This window comes from Felis catus, chromosome A1 (assembly GCF_018350175.1).
Source record: "Felis catus isolate Fca126 chromosome A1, F.catus_Fca126_mat1.0, whole genome shotgun sequence".
Taxonomy (NCBI): Eukaryota; Metazoa; Chordata; class Mammalia; order Carnivora; family Felidae; genus Felis; species Felis catus.
Genome location: NC_058368.1, coordinates 127,412,046 through 127,435,161, shown reverse-complemented (window position 1 = coordinate 127,435,161; position 23,116 = coordinate 127,412,046). Strand labels below are relative to the sequence as shown.

Below are 23,116 nucleotides of genomic sequence, written 5' to 3'. Positions count from 1 at the left end.
GAAGCATGAGCTGTGTGAGCTAAGTGTGACTTTAAATAGGATTAGAAAGACTGGAATGGCCACACAAAACCCACATTAAAATTTATCCTTGTCAGCACTCCGTGATTCCACATTCCACATTTCTTTTGGGTTAATCAAGAAATAATTGAATGATATTAGATGGAAAACACAATTTTGTAAGGGGAAGGAAGTTCATATGTGGAGGAAGGGACTATGTATGGCAACTATAAGAAAAAATAAGGGAATGTTTATGTGAACTTCCATGTACTCATGGTTTTACTGAGCACAAGTAGAAAGATTTCTTTTATTTTCTTTGTTAATTGTTGCTACAGAAATAAACCCAACTGTGCAGGAAACTAGGCACTCCTCCCTACCTCCTCCTGATATTAAAAGAGTTTGATTTACTGAATTCCTCAAGTCAGGATCTGATCATTGCACCAGTGATGTCTTTTGGATTAATTCAGTCAGACCATGCAGTGTGACCAATGCAGACAGCCTGTTAGAGAAGCACATGGATAGTGTGTTCTTTCTTCATTCCTTCTGCCTCTATTGTTTGTGCACTTTGGTGGCTTTTATCCTACCATCTTGAATCTCTTGTACCCCAAATTATAGTATGCTCACTATATGCAGTGTTTCTCCTCCTTCTCACCTCCTCCTCCCTCCCCCAGTGACATCTCATCTCATTCCCAAGAAAAACATCACCCTCCCCTCTAAGCTCACTGTGTTTACGTTTCTCTGCTCTTTTCCTCTCTCCTCCTGGCATGCTGGTTTAATCAATTTTACCAAATGACTTTCCTGGCAGCTGCAAAAAGAAAACCCAGAGCAAGCTAATAGCAATCTAATACTGTACTTTTTGTCATTTCTCTAAAATGTACAGAAATGTTTGGTCATTGGATTGATTTTTAATGATCTAAATGATCAGATGTTTCAACGCTGCACTGCAGCAGCCTGATAATAAATAGGAAAGGGGAGGGGCTTGGGCACTGGATGCTCAGTGCTAGATGAATAATCCCCAAACATCAGCCAAGGAGAAAATATAAAGTATCGGCCTTTGCCAAATCACGTGTTAGCATTTTTAAACAAAGACACCTAGCTGTTTTAATTTTGTGTATGGAGGAACTAAAACAAGATGTTTTTGGTGAGAGTTTAGAAAGTCAGTGATACAGTTAGGAACCAAACTGCAGGCTTATTCTATGCGTATCTGTTGACATAAGCAGGACGTCAGTAAAGTACCTCCCGATATCCCCAAATAGCATCTTGGCATCTCAAGGATGGAGAAAAACATTATTTTTTTTTTATCTGAAAGGCAGTAGAACTCCCAAATGTATATGAAATCAGTAAACTGTAAAATGTCACTTGTTTTTTCCCTCTGTAAAAAAAGAAATATGAAAAAAAGATATGGGAAAAGAAACAATGAAATATTATCACACCATAAGATTTATTAACTAGCTGCATTAACTATCAATGACTTGGTTAGCTATTCTGTGCTTTGGTTTCCTCACTGCAAATGGACAACTTGTAGTGCTGATCTGGAAGATTACACGTGGAAAGGCCGAGTCACACATTTAGCATAGCGTCTGGCATTTGTGAAATACATAGATCGTGATCATCATTACTACAACTACTATCTTTTTAATGGCACCTCACTCACCACCAGTCCTTTCCAGCCATGTCTAACTTCACAGGGCAAGACTGCTCTCCATACTGTGGTGGGTAAAGTGGGTTTTGGGGTCCAACCACAGTTCAGCCACTTACTTTCTGGGTCTATGGACGATAAATAACCCCTCTAGGTTCTTCAGGTTCCTCATCTATAAAGTGTAGGGGGGTGTTAATACTCACTTTGTAGGGTTATTACAAGTATTAAAAAAAATAACTTGTGAAAGACTCAGTACACAAGACCTTCCCCAGAAAGGAGACTCAAAAAAAAAAAAAAAGTTAGCTTTAAAAAAAAAGTTAGCTTTACCTTCTCCCCTCATTTACAACATGCTATTGCATGTTTTTAAATGGTAGGTGGAAAGAAGCTAATTGGTTTCTTATTTTAATGTTTCAGTTCATACAACGCTCTTTTGAGAAGCTCAGCTCAATTTATATAGTTAAGATATACAGATACATGGCTTACACCAGCCTGATCTGGGGCTCACACTGATAAAATGAGATATATATATCTATGTATCTATATATCTATATATATATAAATTTTATATATATTTATATATGTAATATATATAAATATATATATTATTTATATATGTCTATATATATATATCAAAGCTATATACCATGGCTACATTTATAGCCTACTCTGCTAATTCACTTTTCATTAGTAATTGCTTAATATCTATATCTATATATATATATATATATATATTTCTTGTCTTACATATTTCTCCTTAAGAAATAGAGTACTACTTCCTTTGATAATACCATATCTTAGTTATTTATAATTGTGAAGTTGAGCTGACTGAACACTGGTCTAACGAGTGAGTCCCTGTTGGTTAAGTCCTCTTAAGTCTGTTTCATGGCCCAGGCCAATCAGCTTATTAATGGAGGCTCTTAACCATGCCGCTTTGGTCCGGATGGTATAACTGAAGAGGCTCAATCCCACTGTTGGTAAAAGTGGTCCAGAAGCATTGTTTGCTGACGATATCAGAAGTATGGTCTTTGTATTGGAAAGACACCACCGCCCCTCCTCATCCCATGTTGCAAGAAAATTAGATTCTAACTGAAAGAACAGGGCCCAGGAGTTGTAATAACAGGAACTCATTTGAGAAATTTTGTATCCTTGGGGTAAATGAGATCAATTTTGGCCTAGTATGACAGTATTCCCAATGTTTTTCAGATGTTGGAAAATGTGTGTCAACAAAGCAAAGCTTTGTATATTCCATGGGGGCAGGGGTGGAGAATAAAACAAGAAACACAGACATAACAACAGAATAGAGTTTTATAGGATGTTTTGATTTTTTTAAATATGTTAAGCCTTTAGAAATAAATTTATAATCAAAAGTATAAATATGTTTTATAGATGGTTGGAAAGCTGAGTATCAATCAATTATATTACACAGTGCTCCAAAGTTTTTAAATAGTTAGAAAAAAAGGAAGAAACTTTTGGATTCCCATTTATTAAATACTTATTTTTATCTCTGGAAACAGCAAATGTCCTACACATTTTATAAATCTATATTACTGTCTTTATTCATAATAAAAGTATTTTGATCATATGTTATTATTTGTATTTGTTAGTATACATTTTTAAACATCTTCAACCTTATTATATGTTTGAGGACTTAGAATTTACTAAAGAGAGATAAAAGTATGGTTTCTTCCAGAACTCAACATCTGATCAGAGGAACAGAAACGGGATTCTTGTATTATTATAAACGATGACAAAAAGAATGTGTGTGTGTGTGTGTGTGTGTGTGTGTGTGTGTATGTGCCCTTGAGGAATCACTTTTGTGGAATAGACTTCAGCCAAGGGTGTTTGTGTTTTGCATTTTTAGAAGTATAATAAAATATACTCCAAGAAAGCCTTTCCCAATCTATGTTTCCACCAGTTGTGTATGAGTGTACCTATTTCCCAATCCCCTCACCATCTCTGGATATTTTCAGTCTTTAATTTTTCCCAATGTGTAGGCAAAATACCTCATTGTAATTTTATTCTTTGGTTACCAGTGAGATTGAATGTCTTTTCAAGAGGCTATTGGCTGTTTGTAGTTCTCCTTCTGGGATGTTTGCTCACATCCATTTCCAATTTGTCTTTTGGGTTATTGGTCTTATTCTAATTAATGTATAGGCTCTCCTTAAGGCAACAATACAAAAGCTATATACCATGGCTACATTTATAGCCTACTCTGCTAATTCACTTTTCATTAGTAATTGCTTGAGAAGCCTGTGTTATGCCGTCTCTTCACATTACTACACTGTCATTTTTTTTTCTTTCCTAATTCTGCCAGCTTAGATGGTAAATGTTTGAGGGTCACAAGGGAAACAAATATGCATTGATTTCTTATATGTGCTACGTGGTTAACCTATACCTTTCAATGTAATCCCAACAAATCTAAGATCTCTGGGTCATCGTTACCCTCCAGAGGGAAACATGAAGATTCAGTGAAGGTGAGGAAATGAACCCACAGTAAATGAAGTGTTAGGAGGCCTTGGGGCTGTCTGATGATACCAGCACCCAGTACTTCTTCCATCAGACCATGCTTTCTTCAGGAAAACTTCTCTTAACCCAACAGCACACATTAGCTACATTCTAGTATTCTTAGCGCTCAGAAGAGATACAATGCCTACAGAGCTGAAACTGGGGCTTAGGTTTATCAATCTCAAGCTTTGGTTGAGAACTAAAGTCGGGAGGATGAGGCTCATTTAAAGAGCAATAAAGCCATTCCTCATTTGACTTTGGAAAGAAAAAAAGAAAATGAAAAGGCATTGTCAAAAGTACTGAGGCTATGGTGCCTTCATCAGTGAGCTGGAACATGCAAACATAGAGGAAAACAAGAGAGTTCAAGTGTAAATGTGAATGCCCCTTAGTGTTTATGAAATATCAAAGAAATAACATCCAAACAACAATAACATAGATTGGAGAATATTTAAGATTGATGGTCCCTCTTATGGAATGCCATTCAGACAGTGGAGTTAAGTTAAGCAAAATAGCCCACGCCCTGCCATAAGGCTCTCCTGGCAACAAATATATTCAAACACTGGAGACCTGCCTTTGTGGGAAGAGGATTAGTTATACCTTGGCCTGTTTATCCAAAAGCAAAAATATGGGTAGATTTCTAGAAGTGTCTTCTTGGAGCGTAAAGGACAATTATGATAGCTTAGGCCACCAGCTTTCAGTAAATTCCATCTGGTACTTTACAAATTAGCTCATTATTCTGCTGTTCTTATGAATGTGTTAGCCTGCAAACATATCATTGTCACAAATTAGTCACCTAGTGTTTCTCTGAAAGTGATTTAATATAAGCACACCCACATCATAATATGGAATAGGAAAGTAGGTTCTTGCTTGATCCTCTAAATGGAATTCAGCATAAAGTATGATTCAATTTCCAAGGGGCTTTTGGCACACACATAATCTTCTGATTTGCTAAGACTAGAATGTGATCATTGCCCTGAATATTGACAGTATCTTGCAATATTAGAAATCTCTTTGTTTTCCCCCATGAACTCCAAGAGAGAGCTAAGCCTACTGATGAATGATGGATTCACAAATTGAGCATAGCTTTTGTTTTTATTTACAGTTGTTATCACAGGTGTCATCACAACTGTTGTTTTAGTTCAAGAATAGAATTTTCAATTCTAAGAATTATCTTGAACATCTGATCTTAAGGTGCTTTTTGTAGCAGATGAACTCACCCCCCAGCCCCATAATTTAGAAAGAAAAAAGTGAGAAAACAGAAGTTGCCCTCTACAGTCTAACTTGATTACCTGTTGAGAAGTGCCCTTGTTTGGATTACAACAAATGTTTCATGGTGAAATTTCTCAGTGAAGATGCCATTGGCACAGATTTGGAGCTGCCGACTCAGTGATTGAACATGAACATGAAAATAGCTTCCTGTCTATGACATGAAGTTTACAAGGTAGAGTGTCCCAGTGATGGTTATTAAGAGGCTTGGGAATATCATGTAGGTTCTAGATCCTTCTGTGCCATGTTAGCCTGTTATCCTTTTGTTCCGATTGACTGTCCCCATTATCACCAGGTGATGGCCCCTGCCAGGCACAAGGTTCACAGGTAGAAAATGAACCGGCTCTTCCTTGTGCTTCTCTTTTTATGGAACACTTTGCCCAGAAGCACCTCAGCTAACTTCACTTTTTGTCTCCTTGGCTAGGTTTGGTCTTAGGACATAAATGAGTTAGTGGCCAACAAATGGAATTAGACTGTTTAGGATTTATCCCTAAACAGCATAAGCTGGAACCCCCTTCGTTGAGTACTTAGCTGCTTCAAAAAGTAGATTCCTACACAAAATAATAGATTTTCTGCAGGTAAGGAGGAAGAGAGGGTGGGTATTGAGTAAATTACCAGGAATGGTAAAGGAACCGTGATGTTAATCACACGGTTACAAATGTTCTCCCTGAAGTGTCAGTGAGATAAAAATAGAAGCTGCAGCTCAAAGTGTGGTCCCAATCCTAAATTCTAGTTTTCAAAATAGGTGGCCAAGAATCAGTTTCATGATATTTGGGCCCCTTACACAAATGCCCTTAGCTTAGACAGACTATAAAAGAGTTCAGAGAGGGAAAAGGAGGAGTAATTTATAAAAAAAAAAAAAAAAAGGTGTTTTTTTGTTTGTTTTTCTGTTATTCTTTTGAAGCAAGAGAGGATTGGGCATTGCTGTGTGTGCTGCCCCTCCCCCATCAAAGGGGGCTACTGTCCTCTCATTCACATGGAGCCCAGAGAGAGGATTCAGTGGTGGGAAGCTTTCCCACAGACCAGATGTACCCCACACTAGAGAGACAGTTGGCCTCAAGCCATTTCATGTCTTTTCCAAGAGAACTATCTGGAAAAGGCACTTGGACTCCAACAGCAAGAGTTTGTAGGGACTGGGCCACTAGAAAACCAGGGGCTTGGTGGGGGGCTGATTAACAAGTAGCACTTTGAAAGCAAAGCTCTGCCTGAGTCATAGGAGTTGCAGCCAGGGGGCCCAGCAGGGATGCAACTGATGAACCCACAAAAGTGCCCACGAGACAAGGAGGCAGCTCTCGACATCTGCCAGGCCCCTGGTGCAAGATGCCATCTTATAACAATGCCAATTCAAGGAGAAAAACCTTCTCCTTCCTTTCAGTGTCTCTCCCTTTGCTCTTTTGACCCCAGAGTATTCACTATCAACAGCTGGCAAGTTAGGATAGATGGGAAAGGGGCGGATAAGCCCTTTCCTGCCCCACCCACTCACCTTATTGCCAGTAGCTATAAACTGAAAGAAAATCTGAGTTGAATCACCTTTAGATTTTTGGATTACGGTTTGGAATGGCCATTCTAATTTCTGAATAGAATCTGGGTTGATGGTTTAAAAAGTGATACAAAGCTCTCTCTTGTCTAAGAGTGCCCAGAAAAGTCCTAAGACTTTCTCCATAAATAAAACTTAAAAGGGTAGTAAGAAACTAACATAAAATGTGTTTAATACATATCACATGTCCTTATCTTCAGTGACTTTGTTAGAATATTGATGCTGTTTTAGATGTATTTTTTAAATATCCTGACAACACCACAATACTTTTGTATCTCTACTTGCATATTTATCCTCTAATATTTGAGAAAAAAATCAAGGAAAATTATTTACACCATCCAGTAAATGTTCTGATCCTTAAAACACCTGTACTCCAGTAGAAAGCTCTAATGGTAGATCTGCAGGAGAGGTGTTGGTAGCAGTAAGACATTTGGGAAGAAAGGGCAGTGGGAAAGTTAGTATAGTGTCTTGTCCCTCCTGTCTCGCTCAGACATCTGTCACTTTCCTTGTCCTTCTTCAACCTTGTCTCCCTTCAGACTCCTTTGAACTGGGAGTTTAAGACTGGCATGTGCTCATTATAGCCACAGTCTATGAGGAGAGGCCACCAGGGATTCAGGGCTGCAACAGTCCCTTGGTCCTTCTCCTTCTGGGACAAAAATATTCAATCCCGACACACATCCTTAATGGTCTGTACCTGTAATCAGTGGGTAATCACTGGGGAGAGGGAGAAAAGTGAAAAAGTTCATTAACTTTTTTCCTGTTTCTTGTATAACTTTCATCCTTTTAAAAATGAGGTAGGAATTTCAGGGTGCCTGGGTGGCTCAGTCATTTAAGCATTCAACTCTTGATTTCCGCTCAGGTCATGACCTCACAGTCTCATAAGTTCAAGTCCCACATTGGGCTGTGCACTAACCCTACAGAGCCTGCTTGGGATTTTCTCTCTCTCTCTCTCTCTCTCTCTCTCTCTCTCTCTCTCTCTCTCTCTCTCTCTCCCTCTCTCCCTCCCTCCCTCCCTCCCTCCCTCTCTCTCCCTCCCTCTCCCTCCCTCTCCCCTGCTATGTTCTTTCTAAAAATAAATAAATAAACTTTTGAAAACATATATATTTAAAAAAAATGAAGCAGGAATTGAAAAAAAAAAAAAAGGAAGCTTTCTTTGAGTCCTGACAACATAGCACCAGATGCTCATCTGTCCACTTTCTGCTTTTGACTTTTGCTCCGCCCCCTGTTCTGTCACCAATCTGAAGGGGAAGAGTCAAGGAGGAAGGAAGAGAAATCTTGACAAAAAATTTAGTATTTGATCAGTTTTGCTACTTAATTTTGTGGAAAATTTTAAAGTTCATTTAGATCTTCATCCCTTTTCTATATTTTGTAACTAAGAACAGCAGATGAAATCATGTTATATTGCACCTTGAATTCTTTCCTACTCATTACATGATTTCTGTAGAGAAAAGTAGAAGATATATAGCTGGGCGATGGGATTTCATATTAATAGCTTTCTGTCTCATTCCCTTTGGGATCTGTGTTATGTTTCGCCCATTTTTATCTATTAAGTGATTTGTATAGTCCATGGTAATGTTTTTAGGTGTGCAATATGGCAATTATAGAGAAAGGTAAGCTAGTTGATAGTTTCAAGTACTGAGTGTTATGAATTTATCCCCAAGTCAGAATTAAAAACACAGAGCAGAGAATATAAAGTGCTAAGTGAGGGAGAGTGTATCTATCTAAAATGGGCAGCTAGTATTTAATAACTGCCCTTGAATTTATTTTGCGCTCAAACACACAGAATGTTTTACTTAGTTATATCAAAATGACTTCACAACTATTGTTCCAAAATATTGACTTCTGGTTTTCATACATTTTAATATTTTAAAACTTGTAAATGATTATGTTCATATATATTATATATATTATATATATATGCTTTTTATTATATATTTTTATTATATATTATATAATATATATTATATTATATACATTATATATATATTATATATATTATATATTATTATATATATTATATATTATATATTATATATTATATATTATATATTATATATTATATATTATATATTATATTATTTATATATATATATATGCTTTTTTCCTCTTAAAAAGGAATTATGCCTTTCAAGTACTAAATTTTCCTATTCCATAAAGCTAATGAAAATCACAGTACTTTTTCCTGTCCTTAATCTCTCTCTTTCTCTCTGTCTTTGGCCTCCTTATCTGAAACTAAAATTCTGTGAAGAAAATGGTGAAAGGGTTTTGAGAAAAAGAAGCTAATATTTTGACTGGGACTGTACTAGATGTCAGTCATAGAAAAAGAATGCTTTCTCCAGAAGCTCTGGATGTGGATACAGATGAAGATACAGTAATTGTTAGTTCCTCTGCGTGTGTTTTAATTTAAGCCTCTTGATCAAGTAACCGTTATTTCAATGTCAAGGTAATTCACTGTGGCTATTCAATATTACAATAGAGTATTAATTTTAAACTGCTTTATTTTTGGAGGGAAGGAAAGGATTTATGAACAGAAAAATAACATCTCTTGTGTGGTGAATGGTCTAGTTCAGATTTTGACTGCAAGGAAAAGAAACGAACTCAGACTAGCCTCTGTAAAAAAGGAAGGAATAGTTACTGTTAAGACACTGAAATCCACAGGAGCATCGTGTGACTGGGCCTTGATGGATATGTAAAACTGGAGAACAGAGGCAGCTACTCTTTTTGTGGTCATATTGTCTTCCGTTCCTATTTGTCTATTTGTTTCTGCTCTTTGACAGTTTTCTCTGTAGTTGCCACAATTTCCTTTGTCATCAGTTTGCACTTGACCCAGAATGGCAACTTCAGCCCCCAAGTCCCCATGATATTTTGGTTCAAGCCCATCTGGAACTGATTAGAGTCTTTGTTTTTCTTATGGCAACTCACATGCCAAAGATAGAATATTAATATTTGCTACCCCACGAATGCAACAGGTGGCAGTGGGTCAAGTTTTCACACGTATTCCAATCCGGTTTTATAAGGGTAAGATGTACAGGAGGCAGGCTTTTTAGAAGGAGATGTAGGGAGATGTAAATAACCATGTTTGGTGTATTGATTGATTTATTTGTGATAATCGTTGAGTAAACCATTATTTCACTGAGCACTTACTGTATACCAGACACTATGTGAGACACTGGGGATATAGCAAGGACAAAACAGACCATAAAAAGAAAGAAAAAAAATAATCCCAGGCCCCCTGTGGAGTTTACATTTTAATGATAATCTTTAGCCATCTATTTTAATGATAACTGGAATACAAAATGAAATATTAATGTCTCCATATAGATGGATGAATACAAGATGTTGAAATAATATGTGTGTATGTGTGTGTGTGTATATATGCGTGTGTGTGTGTGTGTGTGTATATATATATATATATATAATAACTACAGTTATTTTATAAATATCACAGTTACAGTTGCTTTTATTTATTCTTTTAAGTGTTGTGTGAGTGTACATGTGTATGTATATTGGGAGCATCAGTTGAGGTCTTCCTTTTAAATTGCATCTGGCCTGCACACTTTGATGTAGCCTCTAACTTCCTATTAAAATGACTATGAAAATATACCTTCCAAAAATACAACTAAAAATTACTAAAACCCGGGATTGATGGTGATTCATTGCTAGAGTATTAAAGAACAATAAATTAGGTTGAGGAGATAGATAGATAGATAGATACACACACACACAAAAAATATATTTTTAATGTTTATTTATTTTGGAGAGAGAGACAGAGCATGAGTAGGGGAGGGGTAGAGAGAAAGAAAGACAGAATCTGACGCAGGCTCCAGGCTCTGAGCTGTCAGCACAGAGCCCGAGGTGGGGCTCCAACCCAGGAACTGTGAGATCACAACCTGAGCTGAAGTCAGACGCTTAAACCACTGAGCCCCCCAGGTGCCCCACTACCTAAAGTTTTCTAAAATAAATATGCCAGCAGACACAAAGGTGGATCAAAATTACGAAGTTAGTGTTTGAACATACTCACATATTTGAGCTGGAGTAAACTAAACATGAACTATTATCAAGATGTATAATCTTAAGTTTCGTTGTGCAGGTAGACATGGCTTTAGTGTTGATAGTTCTAACTCTGAACGCGTGTTGCTTCTGGCCCCAGCTGCAGTGTTCCCTTCAATATGGGAAAAGAATGAATCAGTTATTTATTTCTGTTTTTAACACTTAGCATTGATTCACCGAATAATACTGGTGGTATATTTGAATTCTTGAATATAAATTTTGAATTTGACTGTTTAGCTCCGAGTTTTGAAGTTGGATTCTCAAGTCTATCAGAGATTCTGTCTGACAAATATTAGAAACTTGGGTTTTATATTCCAATACATATATATCAGCTACAAATGAGTAGTCTTCCTTAATTAATACTAAACATTTTTTTTCTCTTCGTTGGTGTTTTCATTATGCAAATATTACATGGAAGTATTCTCACTGAGAAGATTAATTAATTTAAAAACATGTAAAGTAAAAAGTAAAATCAGTTTTTAATGAGGCTCACTCTGACTTCCCTATCTCAGAGGTAATTAGTTTGCCAGTAGTTTGGTATATATCCTTCTGGTTCATTTCTTCTACATTGGCATAAATCTATATTTATTTATACCTGTATATTTAAAATTATTTTAACTGTATCAAACAATTCATATTAAAGATATTATTCTGAAAACCTGAGTTTGGTTTTTATTTTTTGTTTTTTGTTTTTTGGTTTTTTTTAACTAATATTTCAGGTATTTTTCCAAGTCATTCTTTGGAATCTATAATATCTCTTAAACATGGGTATATGTTAAAGCTCTCCTTTGAATTTTGAAACAAATATGATATAAAGCCTTTAGAAAAGTTAAAGGTAGAAATAAAATATAATTCCATTTCATAAGTCACTTCCAATATGATCTCATTGTTTTCTTTCTATTTTTTTTCCATTTCAATTTAAGTAAGTTGCAGACCCAGTAAAGCGTCCATATTTTATTACATTTTCTAATGATTGAATTTAAAGTAGATGTGAACAGCATTTAAAAAGCTCTCTTCTCATTACAAAGCATTTTTCTGTAATTTACCTGAGTAAGTTAAAAATTACAATAGCCTATGAATTTGCTATTATTTCTATGTTACAGATAAGGAAATTGAGTCTCACAGAGGTTTTGTGAGTTGTTCAAAATTACACAAAAAGTAAAAAGCAAAACCTGAAATTAAGGGCTCATGTTTTGAGACCTGAAGACAGAATGCAAATTCAACTTTTCTTTTCAAAGTTGCTGTGGATTTTTTTTCACATTTGATTTTTGAATAACAAATATTAAGTGCTTTCTTTGTATTCTAGCATTAGGTATCCTAATTCTTCTACTTCCAAAAATATTGAGTGGAATTTAGCAAGCATTCTAAATACTCCAATTAGGAAATGTGTTGTGTTTGATGATATGAGAATTTTTTCCCTATAAATATATTTATTTATCATTTAAGATGAGAAGATGATGGCTATGTGATTCAAAATGATTTGTGTTAGTTAAATCGTGAATATTTCTACCAAAGCAACTGTTGCATTTAGTTGATCAAAATAGGTGTTTCATGATTTTTTTGTTCCCACTTTTCAATGAGTGGCTATATCCTTGGTTGTAGAATACGTAGAAATCGGATGCGCCAGCAACTTGCTAAAACATGCCACAGTTCCCTGACTTAGCAATCAAAACCATAGCTTCATGAAGAGCTCCTCTTATTCCAGTTATAAATGTGCTGAAGTTATAAATGCCTTCAGACTTTGCTACAACTTGCCAGAAGTGGGAAGTCATCACTATCAACATGGTCATTAGTTAACATTTACTGAGTGCCAGCTATGTTTTTGGTGTTATAAATACACAGAGGAAGATGCTGTTTCTTTCCAGAGGGATTGGTTTTCTGTAAGGGTGGGAGACAGAATTTGGTCTTGAATGTTTTCTCTACTGGGAGGTAGAGGTGGAGAATGTGCAATAATCATGCATGTCATTCTGTGTATTGGAATGCCACTCTCACCTGTTTGTGTGTGTGTGTGTGTGTGTGTGTGTGTGTGTGTGTGTGTGTGTATGTATATATATATATATGTATATATATATATATATATATATATATATATATATATACATATATATATATACATACATTTAAGAAGTACACATAAATTTCATTTTTATTGGACAATTTAAAAAATATATTATTTTTCTGATGTTAGGTGAAAAAGTCATATCCCCCAAGATATCCAATGACTGTAGCTTCTATTTCCTAAGATATAATATATTTATACTACAAATATAGAGAATGTGCTTGAAAAGAGTTTATAGAGGTATTTACATATGTACATATTTTTATACAAAATCCATATGTAGAATAGAGGGATCATTTTGTTTTTCATTTGACAACTAAGAGACAAAAGTTATGCAGATTTCTGAAAAAAAGGGACACTTTCCTGAAATATCTGAACTAATAATTAGTATTCATAAAAGATTAATAAGAGATCACCTTTTGGGCCCTTGACATTTCATATATAAATCTAGAGTTGTTTTATTTCAACTAGGTTAATTAAGAAGTGGTCATTGATATTAGCCAACAGGTACAGCAGAGTGTGATGGTGACAGATAGATATACTTTAGCAACTGAAAATACAGTTACATTCTGAAAATGAAACTCAGGGAAATCAGTGAGGCAAGTCATTACACCCTCCCTATTAGATAAGTGACTGGAGAGTTTAAGAAACACCCAAGTTCAGAAACTAGGGTGTGTCTGTATTATGCTAAGCTTGTATTAGCATAAAGGTCAAACTTAATCTTTTGTGTTATTCTCATTGTCAGGGAAGCCTATCATTTGAAGGGGTCTCAAGAGAATGGAGTCTTGAAACTGGCAATAGAAAGATAAGAATTTTCTTAGAAAGTGTTGATTTTGTGTCCTTACCCCATTATGTTTTTGTAAACGTTTTTTAAGGACCAGATTCTCTTTAACAAACCAAACCTTGAAACAAAACAGATAGAAGCAAAGGGGCTCTGGTTGAAACCTGGCCTCCCCTATGCCCTGTTTTGCCATGAATTTGCAAAACCACAGGGCTCCCAGGAATTTAGTTCAAAAACCATCACCCTTGCAAGCATCATACCCTAGCCAGGGTAGGAGAGGACTGTAATTATTGGAAAAGAGAATGGGGACTCTAACTAGTAAATACTTCTCTGATTCTGAGTGCAGTGAACAATCTTTCATGAAAATGCTGATTAGAGTATTGTGGTTTATACTGAGTTTGTAGTTTACACTTCATCAATAAATTGACATTTTTTTATTTGTTCTTACATCAGCCTCATATGAGGATGGTTAATGTGAGTCATTCCCTGAAAGGCTGATTACTCTTGTGTTTGCTGTGGGATTAAGATTAAAAGAGAGTGAGAGAGAGGGAGACAGAGAGAGAGAGAAAGAGAGAGAGAGAGAGAGAGAGAGAGAAACCAGCCTTTGTGCCAGTAAAGCTAAGCCTGCACCAATGCTGTAAGGATCTAACCAAGTTTGTGCCAATCTATGATGCCCTGAACTCCTTTAGGAGACTGGGATCAGCCATAAAAGTCGTCTTCTATGTATGTCCTCGTATTTCTTAGAAGTTCTATGAAAGGAAGGCTATGTTTTAGTAGGGAAAAAAACAGATTTTGATTACTCTAGTCTATCAGTGTTATTCATTGGTGAAAATCTGTTTTTAAATTACAAACCTATTAGTTCTGCCCATATGTTGTTTCTTGAAAGCTACACGTTTGTAAAATAGTGCATCTTGTGAAGTATTTGTAAAATAGTAGTTCTAGCTATGAAGACCCTGTTTCTAATATACATAGAATAAAAAATGCTGGAAATAAGCTATTACTATCCTCTAAGCAAGTCCATTTTGCCATATATATTACCTTGAGTTTTCAAAATTCTCAATTTAGGGTTGTTTATTTTTTTTTTTATCTTTTTTTTAAATTTTTTTTTTTCTTCAACGTTTTTATTTATTTTTGGGACAGAGAGAGACAGAGCATGAACGGGGGAGGGGCAGAGAGAGAGGGAGACACAGAATCGGAAACAGGCTCCAGGCTCCGAGCCATCAGCCCAGAGCCTGACGCGGGGCTCGAACTCACGGGCCGCGAGATCGTGACCTGGCTGAAGTCGGACGCTTAACCGACTGCGCCACCCAGGCGCCCCTTAGGGTTGTTTATTAATGTATAGTCTTAGTTCTCTGAACTGTGAAATAAATTACATTTTTTTCTTTGTTATCCCTCAAGCAGAAATTTGGCTTTTCTACTATTTATCATAGCTTCTCAGCTGTGTGCCTTTTCATTCTAATTTGCTATACCTTATTCTAGAGAATTGTGTTTGTAAAAATAGAAATAAAAAGCCCAGAAAAATCCACTTGAAAAACATTCAGTTGACGTCTCCTCTTGGTTTACATATATTTTAAGTTTCCATGTCCTGTAGTAATCTGATGGGTAAATCGTATGAGTGTTTTTTATTTCTAAAGTTCTTTGCGTATACCATTGCCCACAAATGGAAACATAACTAACAAGTAGAGAGTGTTTAACTGTGTGGTAATTGAGAAAGATTCAGGGATATTTGGGATATCCTGTAGCTCATGGGCATTCCTCTGGCATATGAACAGAGTACAGTAGGATGAACTAAAAAAAAAATAAAGAAATTTCAAATAGATGTTATCTATTATAAGGAAAAATCAATTTCTGCATGATTTTTTACATACTGTACTGACCCCTTTCCACAGAGACCTACTTTTACATAGAGTGAGGATTAAGTATTAGTTTGAAATTAATGTTCATCATCATATCACCGTCATCATCATCATTATCAAACAAAACAAAACAAAACAAAACAAAACAAAACACTGACCTGTCTATCTGAATTCCCTTCCAGATCTACTGCTAACATGATATGTGATTAGGAAGAGACACTATCCTTTTGGAGACTCATCTCCAAAATTGTTCACAAAAATATCGTACTCTCCTCAGCATGATTCTGTGAGGCTAAAATAATACCTACAAAAAAAAAATTTGGAAGCATTAACACTAATGCAGTGGTATTATTATTATTATAGAGGCCCTAATATAGTGGTAATTCATGCAGGCTCTGGAGCCCAACTTTCTTGGTTCAAATTATGACTCTTACTAGATGTTTGACCTTAGGCATACTACTTAATATCACAGTGCCTCAATTTCCTCATCTGTGGAATGGGGCTAATAATAGTCCTTACCTAATAGGGTTGTGAGGATTAAATGAAATAATGCGGTGAAGCCTGTAATACAGGGCCCCAGGGCAGGGGCAGGGAGGGCATCATAAATTTTCCTTGTTCTGAAATAGTAATATTTAAATATCTCATATAATATCAAATTTTGAATTACTCTGTGACACTTGATTCACAGCATTCAAAGCTTATCAAAAACACTTTAGATGGGGGAACCTGGTAGCTCAGTTGGTTAAGTGTTGGACTCTTGATTTCACCTCAGGTCATGATCTCATGGTTCCTGAGATAGAGCCCTGTGTTAGGCTCTGCACTGACAGTGCAGGGCCTGCTTGGAATTCTCTCTCTTCCTCTCTCTTTTTTGCTCTCCCCTCCCCACCCCCACACATGCTCTCTCTCAAAATAAATGAATAAACATTAAAAAAAAAAAAAAAACAAGGGGCGCCTGGGTGGCTCAGTCGGTTGAGCGTCCGACTTCAGCTCAGGCCATGATCTCACGCTCCGTGAGTCTGAGCCCCGTGCCGGGCTCTGTGCTGACAGCTCAGACCCTGAAGCCCGCTTCAGATTCTGTGTCTCTCCCTCTCTCTGCCCCTCCCCTGCTCATGCTCTGTCTCTCTCTGTCTCAAAAATAAATAAATAAATAAATAAATAAATAAATAAATAAATAAATAAATAAAAATTAAAATTAAAAAACAAACAAAAAACAGTTCAGATGGAAGTTTTCTGTTTCAGATCACAAATGACCTAATGGAAGAGATTTATTCCTTTTAGAAAAGGAGGTCATGAAGACACTGCATAGGTACAAGAAATCCCCAAATATATTCTCAAGTTTCTTTCAAGCTGTGGTGCCATCTGAACCTATAAGTTCAAATTGCTTTTAAAGGAACCACTCAGTTCTTCCTCATCCCAGGAATACTTCCGTTAGGATCAGCATTTGATCAAAATTAAAGCTCCACAAAATCATGGCAGTTTTCAAGACTAAATTTATACCTGGTTTTGAATTTGTGGGAAATATCTCCCTGCTTCCCTCAACTCTGGGTAATATTTTCTGTGATGACAGGGCCTCACTAGGGAAATCCTAACTGAAGCTAATGGCATGATGTATTAAATGTTGCCAATATTCCATTTAATATTAAGCAATTACATAACAGCTTTATAAAATGCCTAAGATAAAACTGATACATTTATATTGAGTACACTGCTCCTTGTAAGGTCCATTCTTTCACTGATCTTCAACAAACACCATTTAAGTGCCAACCTACTATTACAAGAGTTTACTATTTTATTCTTGTTCCAAAATGGCATCAACAGTGATGGGGTGCTTTCAGGGGATTGTTGAAGAATTTTTGCAACAAAGGGTAAGCTTGAGGAAATATTAACCGGAGGCATTGCAATGCTTTATCTCAGCACTCCTCAAATCCACACACCCCCTAATCAAACAAGCAGCTTTATGACATGCGCAATTGCTTATAACCGACTTCTGCAGAACTGGCTTCCACAGGATTTCCTGTCCAAAAATTACCCCCGGTCATCTGTAGCTAAATGGTTACAAATCAGTAAAGTTGGCAAGACACTCCTAGCCCAATATGTGTGTGTGTGTGTGTGTGTGTGTGTGTGTGTGTGTGTATACATATACACATACATATATATATGTATATATGTGTATATATATATTTTTTTATTTTTTATTTTTAAAGAAGATCAAGTGACCAAACCCCGTCATTTGCAAATTTCCCTGGACTTCTTTTATTCCCATTCTTTTCACTGGGTAAGAAGGGAAAAATGAAAACAGGCAAACAAAAACCCTCCCTTCGTAGTATGTTTGTTCAAGGTGTCATTTCCCTGGGAGGTAATTTACAGATTTCTTAGCGCCGAGCTTGTCTTGCCTGATAATCACTTACTGAAAGAAATGTGCTCTTTAGGGCGAACTGTTCCTTTAACCCCTTTGGCTCCCTCTTCCTTGGAGGCGAGCAGGGCGTGCTGCAGTGTCTGGGAACCCACCTAGAGGGCCCCCTTGACGCCAGCACATCCCTTGTCAGGCAGCTTCTCTGCAGCCGAGAGGGCTGCTGCAGAGTTAATGTACAGTACCACGGAGCCTGCAAGTGTCCTGAGCTGCTCACAGCCGGGCGGCACAGCCCAGGGCAGACAAGGCGACTGCGAAGATTCCAAAGGTTCTGCTGGATATCCGGAGCTGGGAGACCCCAGCAGGAGCCTGTTGCCTTTGTGTTTTAAAAGCATGCAAGGTCTGTATAGCTTGGGCATGAGAATCTTTCAGAAGATGTCAGCGCATCAGAGTAAATGACACCTATTGGGGAATTGAATTTGGGATAAAAACGAGAGAGCGAGAGAGACAGAGAGAGAGAGAAGAGAAGAGAAAAACAGCGGGGGAAGAAATTCTTAGACAACGTCTGACGTGCAGCCGTGAAATTCATTTTCTTTCCAAATCAACACAGGAAAAGCCCGCACATGGTTTTGATAACAAATTAAAGGGGTTTCTGCAGTGAAAGGATCAATAGCTTAGTCATTTCACTTAAAGAGAGCAGACAGCCTTATTATGGGGTTAGGCGGCAGCAATGAATTTCCTCATGACAGCACCTTCTGAAGTCATGATGGTAGCTAATGGTAATCCTGTCTTGCAAAGCAGAAATTGCTCCTTGCCTTCCTACTTTTACCGTTGAAAACCAGCAATTGTGAGATTTGGGAAAGAAGTTGGCTTTGATGATACATGGTTTCTAGCCCCTCTGCCCACGTCTTTGTCCGACGTGTCTCAGAAGGCATCTCTGCGTTAACGTGACCACACATGAATATGTGCCTAAGAAAGAAGAAAAAGCAACATTCATTTCTAAAGGACAGCATGGCAAAGCAACCTGAAGTTTTCCATTTCCCTTCTCACACTTCTTTAACGAGGATAACAAGAAACTGTCTTTTGACTCCTTTTTTCCCACAGTCCAGAGTCCTTCCCGAGAGGATGCATTAATTTACACTCTAGGCAGTTGGATTTTACCAGGACAATATCTGCCACCATTTAGGATTAGCGATTGAACTGGTTATTATAGTGGGTCAACTACCAAGTGGAACGTAAATGGATGGACCCATACCTGCAGTGCTCTGTGATATTTCTTTTTTCCAAATCCTGGAAGGGCTTTTGTTGTTGCCATTTGTTTCTGGGGGGGATTTTTTTGGAATTCAATACTTGTTGCAATAATTGCCCATGATAGCTGCTCAAACGGGAGAGTTGGAATTCATCTATGAAAATCACTTCATGTAACAAACAGATGAGACAAGAAAAATATTAATGACAGAAGATCTGCAAACATGATGCATGTGAATAATTTCCCCTTTAGAAGGCATTCCTGGATATGGTAAGTAATCAATACCCCCTTCAGTTCATAAAACTCAGGATTATGAAATTCCATGACAGGTGCCAGAGGTGGATTTTTCTTGAAGAAAAGTATTGGTATCAAGTGAGGAGGAAAAGTAAAACATGTTTAAAACCAAATGTTGTCTGAGAAAGTCATGATTATGCAATAACAAATTACTTATTAATATAAAAACATCCCCAAATAAGAGGACGTTTACAATTGCTAACATTTCATAGAGAAAAAAACAAAAAACAAAAAAACAGTAGTTTTGAGAATGGCAGATATGTAACAAATAAATTAAAGAAAAAGGGAGGTTTTTTCTTTTCTTTTGTTTTCTTTGATTTGAAAATTCCCTGGGGATGGACACACATGTATTTCTGACACTGAAAGTCAACTTGTTTGGCCTTAGTTCTTTTTGAATTTCCAAAAGGAGGTTAAGGGACAACTTAGAATGTGGCCTCAGTTTTAAAATAATACTAAGATGTGTTGGTACCTCACATTTAAGGAATATTTTAACTATTTAGAGATATTTCTACAGGAATGAACCAATTTAATAGAATTCTAACACATGAGTCATGAAGTGTTCAGACTTTTAAAGAATTTGCTTAGTACATTGATATTTTGTTGTGTATTAAGGTTCAATGCAATGCATTTAAGGTCCCAGGACATGTGACATCATGTACCATTTCTTATTACTGTTTATGACTAAATGTGTATAGGAAGTAATTGCTGAGGGTATTATAAGGGCAGAGCTCATTATTTTAAAATTGCATGATTTTACCACACCTTTTGGGTTCATTGGATTTAAATCTCATAGCAAAAACTTTGTCAGTGCTGGAGGGCACATTTTAAGGTTTTTGTGTCTACTGACATGGTTTGTTTTGGAAACTGCAATGTATCTTATTTTGAACGTATATTTTCCAGGTAAATTTTTTGGCCGGTCTCAGGATACATAAAAAAATACCAAAATAGAGATTTCTAAGGGTTTTTCCAGCTGCTTTTATGACAGTGTCTCAAATGAAAGCTTCCAGGTATCTTAGGGCTCTGCCAACATCATCTGCTGGTTTGTTATAGACGTTTGAACTTGTTAGCTGAAAGTCAGTTGTAGAGAAGGGTGGGTGACATCCTCTGTCACTCTGGGAAGGTACTTATTTTCTATCAGTACCAGATACATCCAGAACTGACGCTGTGGCGTATCTTCCTTCTCTGCTTTCCAGAGCCACCGTCCTCAGTCTCTAATGTGTTGGGGAGGGAGTCTGGGTGACATGCCTGCAAACCTTAATGGCCCCCTTCCAAATGCATCACCCGAGCTCCCAACTCAGGGTGAGCTTTGGACCCATGGCCTTACTGATCCTGGTGGTGAGGTTCTGGCCTCAGCAATAAGGTCCTTGTCATTCTTACAGAATCATTCACATAGTCTTTAACCTTAAGAATACAAAGGTCTTAGAAACAGTGTCTGGCACGTAGTAGGCATTTGTCAAATATTTATTTTTTTCTCTTCTATTCCTTTGCCTTTCTTCAAGGTTAATTTTGTAGGTCCTGCAACTTGTTTAGGGGAAAAATTCTCGTTCTCATTTCCAAAAAAAGTGCACCTTGCTATAAAGCAACAGTTTTTGTTCTGCCTAAGCTCTGATGTTTGGACCCATTTGTTTATGTTGCAATAGGTAGGGAGCAGGTGCTCTTTGAATACCTAATGTTCATTATAACCACCTCTTACTTTGTTACATTTACCTCACCTCTACTTTTTAACAAGAAAGAAATGAGCTATTCAACTGTATAGTTTTTCAAAGAATGCAAATGTGCTTATTCATGCTCCTCTAGATCTGTAATATGTATGTTTGAAAGCTGTAAAAAGAAGTTAGAGTCCTGGTGGTTTTCCTTTGTGCCTGAAGCTAGGTAGCCCTTCTTACACTTCAATGCATCATGTGCCAATCTCTTGTCGTCGTCATTGTTGTTGTTGTTGTTGTTGTTGTTGTTGTTATTGTTGTGGCAAACTGAGCCAATGTGGAGAGTGAGTGTTCTGTATGTCCATTCTTGCCTGGGCCCTCTAGAAGGATTCATTAATAAGACGTTGACCTCAAAGGAAGAAGGTGGTGTTTTTTTTTTCCAGGTGACCCAATTAGTGTTGTGCTTGTTTCTCAACTTGCCCAATTGTTTTCCTTTTATTTATAACCTCACCTTTCAGTACTGCAGTAAGAGATTCTAGGTGTTTGTTGACAGAAAACCTTCCTTTCCTTTGTCCTGCTGTAAGAGTCCCTATTGGATTAGATTCCGTGCTCATGAATTACTGTGCTAAGAAGATAGGATTTGCCAGGTTGTTCTCCGTTTTCCTCTTCAAAGTCTCTCTTTCCTCCTTTTCACATGTAGGTCTCTTCTTTTTTTCTTCTTCTCTTTTCTTTTCTTTCTTTTTTTTTTCCACAAAGGGGCAGATCAGAAGTTGGCAACAGATCAATGCCAGGGACTAATAAACATTTTAAAGGAGATATGTGCTTTGGTTTCATCTCTGGCTCATCTCTCTGAAGGCTCTCACCCTTTGGATAGGCAGGACAAAGAGGTGTGTGCTCTCTCTCTCTTCTGCTTTTTGAGGAGCAAGAAGGAGGGAAAATTGAGATCTAGAGAGGTCTTCAAAAATTCATCAGAATCCTTGGATTCAAATAGAAGCCCATGTATAGTGCTCATACTTGGACTGTCATCCTCCCGCCCTATGGATAGTGTGTTGAGAATTGAGCAATAGTATTACAAATTCATTGTTTATTGGTTACAAGTTAAATAAGTGGTCTTATTACTTGTCTTAATAGAACACTAATCCTTAAGTGCTAAGAGAGTGGCACGACGAATGTGCTTTTCTTGTTTAAAGCTCCATTAGAAATATTTGCTGGAGAATTTTATTGCGAAGGCTTCTTTCCATTACACTTGTTGACCTTTTTACTTCCAAGCCAAACAAAGATTAGGGTTTGTCTCACTGGGTAAATAAGTACTATGGGGCACTTCTTATTTTGTATTCTGGTGAGTTGTGAGACTCTAGTGATAGTCGGGCAAGACAGGAGTGGGTCTTCTTGCATGGTTGGAAGAAGGGAAATGCACGTCAGCTTTCTAGGAATTTAAACTGCATTTAGTAGCAATTAAGAGGACTCTTCAGAAGCATCATGCCATAGAAGTGTATGCAGGCATCCAACAAGAATGACATAACGTAGTGTTCCTAGCATATGTCTATAGATTTTTGCTTTACGTTAAAGTATAACAACTTTGTGTGGTCTGATTTATAAAAATGCTATAATTTTATGACAGAAACACCAGGGCTATGTCAAATGCAACTGAAACATATATTTACAAGATTTAGGAGGGTATTAAATATCTTTGCCTCCTTTTCATGATGGACTCAGATGACTCTGAGAGAAGAGATTGGGAAACAGAAGCCAAACAGCCCTGCCACAGGAGGCTGCACAGTGCTAATCTCAGGTGCTTCTTTGAGGAAACCTGAGGGAGATTTGGGATTAGTGACTGTGGACGGTGATTAACTATCTTACTTATTTGGTGCTTAGGATTTTAAAAGCTTT

The 23,116-nt window shown here is 37.1% G+C and overlaps 1 protein-coding gene across 10 annotated transcripts in view; it reads left to right on the top strand.

Moving 5' to 3' along the window:
• PDE4D (phosphodiesterase 4D) overlaps positions 1–23,116 on the top strand; it is a 1,455,129-nt gene that overhangs the window by 882,222 nt on the left and 549,791 nt on the right. The window contains exon 1 of one of the 10 annotated variants that reach the window (XM_019834617.3): positions 17,920–19,559. The exons of the other annotated variants lie outside the window; for them this stretch is intronic. Within the exon in view, the coding sequence (XP_019690176.1) occupies positions 19,513–19,559 (47 nt within the window). The 5' untranslated portion in view covers positions 17,920–19,512. Of the gene's footprint in view, positions 1–17,919; positions 19,560–23,116 lie in introns of those variants that run through there. 10 annotated transcript variants of the gene reach the window in all.